The 13,062-nt window shown below is 39.9% G+C and overlaps 1 protein-coding gene across 3 annotated transcripts in view; it reads left to right on the top strand.

Moving 5' to 3' along the window:
- Positions 1 to 11,067, top strand: part of LOC118656504 (neuronal regeneration related protein) — a 28,286-nt gene extending 17,219 nt beyond the window's left edge. For all 3 annotated transcript variants that reach the window (XM_036309978.1, XM_036309977.1, XM_036309976.1), the window contains exons 4-5: positions 5,358 to 5,435; positions 9,817 to 11,067. In XM_036309978.1, the coding sequence (XP_036165871.1) occupies positions 5,358 to 5,435; positions 9,817 to 9,942 (204 nt within the window). In that variant the 3' untranslated portion in view covers positions 9,943 to 11,067. The remainder of the gene's footprint in view (positions 1 to 5,357; positions 5,436 to 9,816) is intronic.
- The last annotated feature ends 1,995 nt before the right edge of the window (positions 11,068 to 13,062 follow it).

The following is a 13,062-nucleotide window of genomic DNA, read 5'->3' as shown; positions in this document are numbered from 1 at the left end:
TTTGTTAAGACATAAAAGGGCCATGTGTGTGCATTCTTTTGAGCACATAGACCTTCTTCAAGGAGAAAAAATATAATTATGGTCATTAACAATCAAGCCATGCAACATCTTCTTAGCAGGCTTCTGAGACAGCAAGTTAACCAACTAAGTAAGCAACATATATGTGTGTGATGTATTTAAGCTCTGAATAAAGCTATGAAACTACCCTTGGGATCCATCTCCTGTAGCAGTCTCCCCAAAGGAATAGTGATAAAGACAGTAAGTAGAGGAGAATACAAATGTAAAAATGGGGTATAGGTATCATTCAAATTTTACATTCAGTAGAGACAATTAGATTGATTCTATATGTGGACCATGCTATTGGAAAATAAATAGCAAGTTTTGAAATGAAAAGCTTAAAAGAGATTAAAAAATAATTTAAAGGGTGATATAATTTGTGGGTTGTTTTTTTAGGACCTAGCAGGAGTGCTCTCTGATTCTCTCCACGTTTTATTTTTCTAATTGGGCTACCAAGTCATGATCATTGTCACCCAATTTCCTTATAGTCTTATAAAATGAAGTTATTTTTTTTATGTTGCATCATCCAGAGAGTAAAACAAGCCTTAAAAGACTTAAAAAGGCAAAAACCGTGAGCATTGTGTTCTCAACTTGTATGCCGTGACACACAGTGGAAATTTAAGTACCCAGCCATCAAATACATTTAAGAGAATCAGTAAGAAATAGTAAATTTTCACCATTAAACTATATCTAAATATATTGTGGGTTTAATATGTTCAGTATACTTGAAAGCAAAAAAATTGCTTTTACCTAAGAATGGCTCATGGATATTTAAATACATATCTATCATGCTTAGTGTATTTAAAATCATGTGGTTTTTTTCATGTCATTTCTGTTGTTTTTAAACGTAGTCATTAGTGACATAAATGTAGCATTGTAGAAAAAGGTGCATTAACTAATATATTTAGTGACAATCATAAACACTCAACCTTTCCCATAATTTAAAGCAAAACCTTTGCATGTTCTGCAATTTAAAACAACAAAATTTTCCTTCCCCTCTATGTTTTCACAATGTTTTCTTAATTGTGAGGGTATAGCTTGCTTCTCTGATTTCTTCTATAAGGACAGTCTTCTAGGAGACTGTCCTTATAGAAGGACAATTTTCAACCTTTTTCATCTCATGGCACACAAAATCTGATTACTAAATTCTGCAGCACACCAAAAAATGTATTTTGTGCAGATCTGACAAAAAATAGGTATAATTTTGATTCATTCACACCAGACGGCTATGGTTGTGTTGGCTGTTTTTTTTATTTGACAGTCTAAGAGAAAGGAGGTCAGTGCCCCTGACTAAACAGTCAGGCATTGCATGTTTTAAAAATTCTTGTGGCACACCGCTTGATAATTGCTGTTCTAGAGGGTTTTGAGGATTTTACTTGAGCAAGAACAAACAATTGCTTATCTCTGTATGGGAGACACTTTGAAAAGGACACTTCTCTTGTGAAAATCAAGGCACACTTTGGCTTACTTATTTAATAAAACAACAGTTTTGAGGTATTCCCGTGTGGATTCCCCAGATGACTTACATTTCTGAGACGCACGCCACCACCATAAAGAGAGAGAGAGTTTAGTGAAGTTAAAAAAAGAAAAAAGTTAGTTTAATTGCTCTTCATGAAAAAATACAAATTTGAATCCAGAAAACAAAATGAATGGAATATGGTTTAAGCCATATGTCCACCTTCAGAGCATCAGTTGACTAGTACCAAGAAGAACCAACAGCTTTAGGGTCCAGCAAGAACAGAAGGACTCCAGAAAGATAGATCAACTTATCTCTGTGTTTCTGACCCACGTGCTATCAGTACTCAGCAGCCTCTATCACAGGGTCCTTGTCAGCTCCTCATATTCTGAACTAGGTAAAAACACAGGACACGGCAGCCAGTGGAGTTGCAGTCTAAGGAGTCGCTTCCAGATCTGCTCACTGCCACCCACATTTCTTCTGTTGACACTATGTTTTGCTAAACATATTGGTTGTGTTTGTTTGTTTTTAGTCTATTGATACATGTTCCAACAGCTATTACATTTGATATGACCTATACTAAAATTGCCCTTAAAGCACTTAGGAGTTTGCTAGGGCTGTCAAAACAAAGCACCGCAGACTAGATGGCTAAGCAGAAGTTTATTTTCTCACTATTCTAGAGTCTGGAAGTCTGAGATGAAGGTGTTGGCAGGGTTCATTTCTTCTGAGACTTGTCCTGTAGATGGTCCTTTTCTCCCTGTGTCTTCACATCACCTTCCCTCTGTGTGTGTCTGTGTGTCATTCTCTCCTTTATGAGGACAGTCATTGGATAAGGCCCCCCATAACAACCTCTTTAAAAACTCTATCTCCAAATATAGTCACATTCTGAAGTACCTGGGGTTAGGACTTCCACATTTGAATTTGGGGTTTGGGAGGACGCAATTCAGCCCATAGTACATGCTTTTCAAATAATCTTTCAGAAGGTCTGTCACCTCTGCTGGCTATTTGAACTAGAAGGCAAGAACTATATTCTCTTTTCCCAATCCCCAGAATCCAGCAGTGCCCAACATTGAAGGTGATTCACAAACTCATGGTGAATGCATGCATGACAAAGGTATTTTGAATTATTTGAGAGCAAGGGTAGTAATTGTCATATTGTCTTTCCTCTAAAGTCCTTCATTTTAAAGTTTCAACACACCACTGGTATAAGAAAGAACAAAGCTGTAATGTAAGGGACATATATTTCCAATAATCTACCACCTTTTCCCTTAAATCTAAAAAGGAAGTTTAGTGTCTCCTTTAGATACCATGTCCAAGGATATGCTTAGTTCTTAGAGAGATTAGGCAAGCAGGTTTTCAGAAGGTAACAAACAGACCCTCTATCCCTTTGGGCTTAAGGTTCTGATTCTGAAGGAGACAAAGAATTTACCGCAAGGCCGAAGTGATGCTTATTTTTCCTAAATAATGCAAAGATTACTTTTTGATTCAAACACTAAAAAATGCCTAATTAGAAATGCCCTTGGAAAATCTGTAGCTAAATTAATATGTTTCAAAAGAACAAATTTGAGGTAGGTGGGAAAGTTTGCTCAGTCGCAGGTTTTGCTATCAAATACTGGTGTTCCTGAATTCTTTGGCCAAACAAATCACTGACTGTTTTTCTTTTAAAAAAGGAAAGTTTTTGGAAAAATAAATTGTAAGAATAAGTATAATAAATGTCTGAGAGGCCAATTATTTTTTCCCTACAAATCAAACTTGGGTGACTTTAGTATTGAGGCTTTGAACTTAGACGTTAAATGCTAAAGCAGTGTGCTTTTGCTTAAGTAGAATATTACGGAAAATCACAAGAACACAGACATAACATTTACTAGATTGGCTTGTCATTGCATCCATGTGCCTACTGAATTTTGACATGTATTTTTATCAACATGTTTGGTTTGCAATGAGACTTTATTACTCATTAATATGTGTAATGTTTTCAGTGGTACTTAAAGCATGCTTTTAAAAGTAGTAATGTAGAAATGTAATAATTTTTTTTTTCCAATTTGTAATGAGTGAACTGACGTTTGACCCTAACTAAGGTCTTCTAAAATTCAGCCCAAACTGGGATTTTGTGTGCCGTGACCTTGTTTTAAGCCTTAAAAAAAGCATGTTTTCTTCCCCCATTCCTGATTAAAGGTCATATCAGGGTGGCTCTCTGTTCCAAACAAGGCAGAGGGTAGATTTCTCCCAGAAGGAGCTGGTCAAAGACTCGAAAGCTGAGCGAGAGGCGGAGGTTGGGTTTGGGGGAAAACACATGGCCCGGAAAGCAGACCCAGTGCAAAGTCAGAAAATAGGTCCAGTTCTTACAGGATGAGCTCTCAGATATTTAAGACCGAAATGTATGTGTTGGCTGTGGACGGTGTGATTCTTCAAAGAGAGGTGGCAGGCAATCTGCATTCTGGGGTAATTCAAGAGCATCGGGATAGTGGGAAGAACGGAAGTTCAGAATCTGGAAACCAGGTTTGAGTGTAAGTCCTACCCTACATTGACTGTGTGGCTTTGGGCAAATCGGCGACCTTTTGAATTTCAATGTTCTCATCTCTGTAATGATAAGACCTATTCCCAGGCTTATTGTCAGGATGAATTAGTTAATGTATGCCAAATTGCTTTGTGAACTGGGATGTGCCATAAAAGTGACTGGGGTAGATCAGTTACTGTTAGACTATCCCAAGGAACCAACACAGCCATCCACTGTCCTACCTCAGACCGCCACACACATGGGTTGACTGGGACATTGAAAACTTCACAGTTCGCCCAGTGATTAGGCTGCCACCCTTGGTGCTTTCAAAAACAAAAACTGCACGTGAGTCTGTTTGTTAACCTATTGATGCGATGTGATTCTTAATATTATTTATTAAATGTGAGGCTTATGTACAGCATTTAGAGAATCAGACCTGGAGGAAATCTTATCTAGTTCCCTCCCTTCAAGAAGGGCCTATATCAAATGTGAATTAGCTCTGAGTTGCGTTGTTAAATTCTGTTTCTAAATTTCTTAAAGTAGGTTTCACATTTTTTTCCTCTGCTAAGTTCTTTCTTACAGCTGACCTAAATCGGTTGTTGTAATTTAAGTCCTAATCCCTGACTCCTGTCTTTACTAGAGACGGAGAACAGCTGGTCAGCAAACTTCTTATGATAATAATCCTTGTACATGTATTTAAAGAAGAGTTACTCAGTACGATTCACTCTCTCCACCTCATCCCACCCCTGCCCCCAGCCCCCAAATTCATCAACTAGTATTCTCTGTATCATTCGTGGGGATGTTGCCCATCTCCCTGCCCCTGGCTCAGACACTTGGCTATTTTCAGGCAGCTGGGCAGTGTGTTGGTAGTGGCTACATGAGCCTGGGAGAATGCAGGCTGCTTCTTCCTTTCCTCCTTCTAAAAAATGATCAGGATAACCCCTAACAGTGTGTGATGGGTGCATGGCACATTATCTCATAAACATGGGGCTTTGTAGGGATTCTTATCATAGGTTGTGTTGAAAGTTAGGTCGCCCCAGTGCCTTAGTTTGCTCAGCCAGTCGAGCCACGAAGCTGCCACTTGGTGTGCTAAGATAACAGTGATCGATATCTGCTCTACTGGACCTAGCCTTGCAAGACATGGAGCTAAAACTCTCCTGAGTGCAGCAAACATGCAGAAGCACACTAACAGTCTGAACGAGGTGATGGGCTTCCCCCGCACTTTAAAGTTGCAATGGGGAAGTAAGTGATCCTTGAGAAGGGTTGAGCTCATTAAGCTGATCACTGGTGGTTTCAAAGTGGATCCCGTTCTTAATCTAAATGTGTGTGCTCTTATGTCTCCTACAGGTTTATTACCCAGAGCTTGCTGTCTGGGTCAGCCGAGAACCATTTCCAAATGAGGAAATGGAGGGAAGGCTTCCTAAGGTAAGATCCTTAAGCTGCTATTTTGTTAATATTTTAAAATGTAGAAACAATTTTTTTAAAAAAAATCAGATTTATTCATTTTTCATTTTAATATCCAATATAATAATTCACTTATCTGATACTATTATGACCTTAGAAATAATGTATCCTAAAAAAAATCATATCCTAAATTCCTGTGACTCTTAAATTTCACTATTACCTTCCTTTCTTGACAAGCCCAAAGCAAATTTTCAATTAATAATCATGGAATCAATGTACATTTTACAGATTTTTTAATTTGTTTCATTCCTGGGTAAAGTCAAATATAATGCTCAAACTAAAAGATATCTTAAAAGGAAAAGATGATGACAGTTTTGTCTGGTAATAATGACAATTTTGTCTTATCAATAATGTTTGATAAGATTACCTGGGAAACAAAACAGAAAGCACATTAAAAAAAGTTGTTATATTTCTTTCTTTTAATTTTTAGGCCTAAAATATGTTCTGTAAAATGCTTTCATTGTGCTTACATCTTAGATGTGACAATTCTCTGCCTTAAAAAAAATTGTAAAATGTACATTTTAGATTTTAGCCCCATTTCTGGGGGAAAAAAAAAAATCCAACACAAACATTTAAAAACCATTTACCAGTTTTTACTCTAGATACCTCTGGACTATGCCTGTTAGGGTAAATATCACTTCTTAAGCAAGAGGATTGTAACTTTTTACCACTGACCTGATGAGTTTGCAACCAATAAAGAAAAACAGAGTCCATTCAAAATAAAAATTAACATTTAAAAGTTTTATATGTGTAATTGACCAACGATGAGGGCTACCCAGCTATTACTGATATTTCAAATTTGAAAAGCTCTCTTATTTACACTACACCGTTTCAGCAATTCTCTACCTTTTACTGGCAGCCAGAATTTGAAGAGATTAAGTCAACCAGCAGTTTGCACTGAAAGAAAGCACTTCTAAATCACTTTTAATTTTTCAGAGAATTTCTGAAGGTCAAAGTTTAAATCATTGGCAGGAAAGTAGATGAGCAACATGATTTGGGCCCTGTCTGAGCTAGACTTGTGCTGATCTTGTAGAGTCGGAGTGGTAGTGAGCTAAAATACTGGAGCTTCACTTAGAACACACCTACAGCCCGCCACCTCACCACCACATCACCAGCATCAGCAGTGTAACTGTAGACATTCTTGATCAGGACGGCTCAGGGCAAAATTCCCCTGAGCAGCTGAGGATGAAACATGATAATGGAAGGAGCGAGAGAGAGTGTAGTCTTGTCATTAGTTTCTGCCCCATGCAGGCATCCAGAGGCCTTCTCTTTGATACTGGTGACAGCAACCAGGAGGCAAGTTTGTCAATGAGGCCAATAGTGCCTCCCCTTCCTCTTAGGCCAGTCCAGGCCCCAGGCTTTGCCTATAATGAGGCATGCTTCAGGGGTTGGCACAGTGGATCCTGCAACTCAGGTCTTCTGTTAATTTTAACTTCTTTCCTCTCTAAATATATGAATAGTATCTTAAGCATAATATATTTATCCTATTTTCAGCAGTTTCCTTCTGGAAAAGCATATCTCTGCATAATCATAAAAAAAAATAATAATCTTGACTCACTTGGTCCAAGTCACATTATTGAGTAACTGGGAGATTCATGTACTGGCAGTCATCATAGAAGGCATCCAACCTGAGTTAGGTCAGTGGTAGGGGCACTCTCTGGTTTGTGGGTGCCAGCGGACACGTCATTCCCCTCCTCTAGCCTTCTAGATTATTCCAGTTCCCAATCCTCTAGGGACCACTATGTGCTGGACAATGGAAGAAGATATGATGATTTTTCCCTGAATTTTTATACAGCCTGACATATGGAGAAATAAGACAGCCTGTGTCCTCCCTTCAAAATGCCTCCTTCCCTTTCTATAGAAGCCTACAATTCCTTCAGTGGGGGCAGGAAGACTGGATTCTTTTCTCTTTTTTTAATGAAGGAGAGGAAGTAATGATTAAAATCTAATAAATTCCGGCCTCCAAAGAGAAGATGGGTAGAATTTTATCTCCCCAGAAGCTCCTCTCCCCACAGATATGTTGGGTCATGGCCCCTCAGGCTGCTTCAGTAGCATAAGCCCTGCATGGGCTATGCCATTGCCTTGCCATTGTCCAGTTGTTCTTGGCCATCTCCCACACAGCAATTCAGTTAAGGGCAGGATGGGCAGGGACTGTTTTTGTCTCTCTTTTAATCTTTGTAGGCTTAAAATCTAATAGAGTACTCAAGCCATAATGGGCACTCAGAACATGAATAATAAATGAAGACATGAATGTTTGGAAACCTCACAAGAGAGAAAACTAGTAAAAATGTAGATTCCCATCTGAAATAATCTTCACATTCTTTTTTTCCTGGAAATAACATCTTCCCAAATTGTCGAGATCCCACTCAGCTCTTCATTTCGTTTTGTTAAGTATTTTCCATGGAGGTAACAGGCTAGTTACCTAAGACTGAGACTTATCTAGAGACAGAATAATGTTCTATATATTCACTTTTGAACAGAGTAACTCTGAACTGAAGTTAGCAGTTTGAAACCCAGTCATGTACTGAGGATAGTTGAGTGAAATAATGTTTATGAACTTTTGATCTTCCATCCTGGCCTGTGACAATAAGAAGCCATTGAATTCTTCACTTGTCTAAAACCTAAGTTTGTCATATCTCAAACCATGCATGCTAACTGTTGCTGGGAAGGAGGAACAAATATTATTTTAAAGGCACCAGGCCCTAGCAAGTTTAGCTGAGTGGATAGAGTGTCCACCTGTGGACTGAAGGGTCCCAGGTTCGATTTCAGTCAAGGGCACATGCCTGGGTTGTGGGCTCGATCCATGGTGTGTGTGTGGGGGGGGGGGAGGGGGTGCGGGTGGCAGCCAATCAATGATTCTCTCTTATCATTGATGTTTCTATCTCTCCCTCTCCCTTCCTCTCTGAAATCAATAAAAATATATTTTAAAAAATAGGCATCAGGATTACAGTGGATTTCTCTTCTTTTCTTTTTAAATCTTGGGATTGCATGCCAAAATCTCAAGATTAAAATTATTTTCACAACTCAAAGAAACATTAAAGTACATACTGAGTGGATTTGATATACGTCTTAAAAATGTTGTATACTCTCAAGGTCTGAGATTTTTAAACACAAAAATGGGCATACCAGATGTTTAGTATGAAAAATCTATACAGTGAATAAGACTTCTCCAAGTTGAATTATTTGTGACATTTAGTTCACCCGGGGACTGATGAAAACATTGATTCAGTTTCAAGTTATTAGGAAGTTCCTGATGTCTGGATTCTTAAGAAGAAATTGAAAAGGGATCATTTACAGTCACAAAGCAAGATTATCACTTTAATAAAAGTTCTTATATCCAGTCAAATCAGTTTATTATAAATGTTCTGTTAGAACATGTGACCTGAGCAAAAAAGGGGGGGAAAGATCTTTTAAACCACAATGGGTAATTTTTCCCAAAGAAACTCCAGTAATCAATAGTTTGTCTAAAGGAGAAATGTGTCAGATCACTATTTTCATATCTGATCAGGACATACAGTATATTTGTGGGAGAGCAGGACCTCTATTTTATACCATCCAATGGCAAGTGGGGTTCACTGTCCTGTCTTCTTGTTGTTTGGTTGCTGTGGAGAGCTCCTTCCCGTTGGTGCTCATTGTGGTTTGATTATCTTAGAAACACAAAAATCTCACTCATCGGGATTATGATGAGAGACTTAGAATAGCCCCGTCAGTCCCAACTAACTGACTCTCTCTCGCCAGCTCTTGGTTTCATGCTATCCTCGTCTTTCCTGCAACACCTTCCCCCTGAACCCCACACTGTTTCCTCCCAAACACGCCCACCTCTGGTCCCCATTCTGATTCTAACCAGAAGGCCCACATGGATTGTGCCAGTGCTTATAGAATAGACCTTACATAAATTACATTTGCGCATACTGTAATATGCTTTTGAATATTTTTATTATATATTAGAAAATAGACGATTGCCCTATTCCACCACAGCCATCGAACTCCTTTTTTCAATACTGCTGTGAGCACCTCTCACCCAGCTTCATGTCAGGCCCTACCTGACACTAGAAACTGTCCCTGGAAACCTGACTCTTGGGGAATGCTGCCTCCCACTTGGCTGGGCAAAGCCGTTAGAGAAGCACTTGTTTCTGCTGAAGCCAAGGCGGCTGGTGTTTAATTACTTCATACCCCACAGACCTAATATTTACATTCAGGTGAGCTGTGTTTAATGTGTAAACTCTGCAAAACATTTGGAGTTCAAGGATAAAAGGCAAAATTTTCCAAATGGTTTCAGAAATATGACTAAGTGTGTCTCTCTTTGTGTGTGTTCCTGTGTCTGGGCCCACCTGCTTTTCAGGGAAGACTTCCCGTCCCAAAGGAAGTGAACCGCAAGAAGAACGATGAGACCGAGGCTGCCTCCCCGACTCCACGTGGCAGCAATGAACTCCACTCCCCAAGCATCAGTTACCTCCACTCTTTTTAATCATAACACCTCCATTTGTATTACGTATGGTGTATGGGTATTGATGAGGTTATGGTATCATATATGGGATTTTTTTCTGTGTAAATCATCAAATATAAGAAGAAACTATGGGACTCTGAGCCTTGCTTTAGAGAATTTACAGTGGACAGATAGGTATCATCAAACCAGTTTTTAATCATTCTGACTCAAGTGAAAACGCTCAGAATTTCACACTGTGAATCCACGTTTACAACCCTTACAGGTGGGCCTTCAGGCCTGGTTCGCTACGATGACGTCTTCCACAACTCAAACTCCCACTGCTCTCACACAACCGGTCCACTCCTGCCTGGTCACTCATACAGCTCCCGACTGCTTCTTGCAGAGGCTGAGAGTCCCCATTTTTTTTTTTCATTTAGATGTAACAAACCTAGTAGTTTATGTTCATCAATTGTCTGTATATCTCTATATTTTATCCATGTACTCTTTTGATGTATAGAAGTAGTTTGAAACTCATTGTTTCCTTGTGGTAAGTGACCGAGATGCTGCCACAGGACCTGAGACACTGATGAATGGTGCTATTTTGGACTTTCAACATGCTCCTTGGCGAGGTAGCTCTGATGGAGTTATTTTTTATTTCCATGTTCTAAGAAGGTGTTGGTACTCTGTTTCCCTGAATGTTGTTCTCTAGACTGGATTGACCTGTTTTCCTTGTGTCTTCAGTGTGGCTTTCTTCTTCAGCATTGTAGGTTGAGTGAACGCTACCAGAGAGAGTGTAAGAGACCACGTCTCGTTGGCTGGTACTCATGGACCCGAAGTCCCTGTAGTGGGAGCAATCACAAAACTGTAATTTACTTACCAAATCTCTTCCTTTTGGTAGCCTCGCCTGCCTAACTTAGAGAAAGAAAAGCAATAATTGGACAGGCGTTTTTAGGTGTCTCTCTTGGTTCTTTTTGTTTGAAAGAATATTTGGGGGAGGGGGGAGGGAAAACTCTTTTTTAATAAATGACCTCTAAAAAATCCAAAAAAACCTGGCATTTGAGTGGAAATAGGGAAATTACACCTTTCCCAAATATTAGGTTGGAAAAAGTATCTTTGCAAAATGGAAAAAAAAAAAAAAAAGGTAGAACACTCGTTTTGATAAGCAAGGTATAGATGTTACATTTTTGTCCTTGCTCCCAATGGAATGGATAAACAAACAAAAAAATCAGAAATACCATCTACTCACAGAATGTTGTTGCGTTAGCCAGTCTGAAAGCCCACCTTGATTTTTATATAACTGTCCTTTAGCGCTTCCTTTGACAGGGCAGGCTCTGTCTGAACTGTTCCGCTTCTGACTGCTCACCATCGATGATGCATGCGTTGCACTTCGCTCTCCTCTTGCTCCCCCATTGGCCTGAGTTCTCGTGCATTTCCCTTCTCCCTCCTTTGTTAGAATAGGTCTATCAGCTGTGTAAATAGAGCAAGAACAGTATTCTGCGTCTGTGGCATTTATGTAGTTGCAGCTGTGTACTGCTGGAAATGCAGGCTTTTGTAACAATGTGATCTTTACTGATGCACTCATGACAAGTACCCAATGTATTTTAGTAGCATTTGTTCAATAAATATACAAGCGGTAAGGTAACTGGTTTGGCTCGCCTGCTTTGGAATGCTTTCCCTGGTTCGTGTTCATTCGTGTGTTCTCAGAGCCCCCAAAGTAGGCCCAAGGGCAGATATCAAAAGGGATCGAATCAGCTCTGCCTTCCATGCATTTTCCCTTTGGAGGGTTTTATGAGATTAGGGGCCAGGCACTGGCTATTAGGGTGGGATTTGCAGAGCTGCCTCTGGATACAAAGAAGAATTAAACCAAAACCCTTTTAGCTCTACACTGGTTTTTATTTCCCTTTTCAGGGCACTCCCACACACCTCAAAACTTAATTCTCTCTTACTCCTTCCTGACCATTAGAAATTACTCTGTGGTATTCTTTTTATTTATTTATTTTAATTGATTTCAGAGAGAAAGGGAGGGGGAGGGAAAGAGATATAGAAACATCAATGGTGAGAATCATTGATCGGCTGCCTCCTGCACATCCCCTACTGGGGATCGAGCCCGCACCCAGGCATGTGCCGCGACCGGAACGAACCTGGGGACCCTTCAGACTGCAGGCCCATGCTCTATCCACCGAGTCAAAACGGCCAGGGCTCTCTGGTATTTGTTATCATGACAAAAGATACCTGATCTCACTTATAAACAGACAAAGGCTTATGTTTATAAGAAGATAAAAATTTGAAATATAATTTTTTAAGTCATTAATTCATTTGGATCTAACTACCTGGAATCTAGCAGTTGGTAGATAAGATGGCATCAGCAGAACCTTCTGGAGGTCTCGTGTGAGCCTGAAACCCTGCAATTCAGGGGATTCAATCTCGGTGCATGCGAAGTGCCCACTGCTTCCTTCTCATCCATATGAGAGTGAAACTTCAACTTCAATTACACAAAAGTTGCTAAATTGGCTGGTTGGGTTCAGATATTTGAGTTTCACCCGAATGAAGGCTAAGGAACAGGCCCTGAGATAAGAGGCAGTGAAAAAGGGAGAGGAACAAAAGGTTGCTCTGCCCCAAATGGGGAGCTCAGCCTCTGGGGTGTGGGGGTCAGATGCTCTGAGAAAGCTTGGGTCTTTTCGCACTTCAGGAGGGACATCTAAATTGGGGAGTTACTTTTGAAATTAAGGCACATTTCAGATTTGGGTTAAGTTTTCTATTTACCCTGAACTTTAACCCATTGAGAGAAAGGAGCCTTAGGGCCCAACTAAATCCCAACTGCCTACCAGGTAATCAGATTGGTTCAATCTAAAAGGAAATTCTTAAAATGGAGTGGCCACTACCTCTATCCTCTCCCTCATCCTCTCTCTCTCCCCCCCGAACCTGGGACCCTTCAGTCTGCAAGCCGACGCTCTATCCACTGAGCCAAACCAATCTGCGCTCTCCTCTTCTCTTTTTTTTAGGTGATAAGGCAGAGGCTTTTCAATCCATACCAAAAGGAGGGGTAAAGAACTCTACTTCTCTACTTGGACACAGAGCAGTCCAAGTAAGACCCCAGAGGCTTGAAATAGTGTACAAGTTGGGGAATTATGATGTGTTCCAACCATAAAGTGAAAGAAAGGA

This window comes from Myotis myotis, unplaced genomic scaffold (genome assembly GCF_014108235.1).
Source record: "Myotis myotis isolate mMyoMyo1 unplaced genomic scaffold, mMyoMyo1.p scaffold_m19_p_5, whole genome shotgun sequence".
NCBI classification, from domain to species: domain Eukaryota; kingdom Metazoa; phylum Chordata; class Mammalia; order Chiroptera; family Vespertilionidae; genus Myotis; species Myotis myotis.
This window is presented reverse-complemented; position numbering and strand designations above follow the sequence as displayed.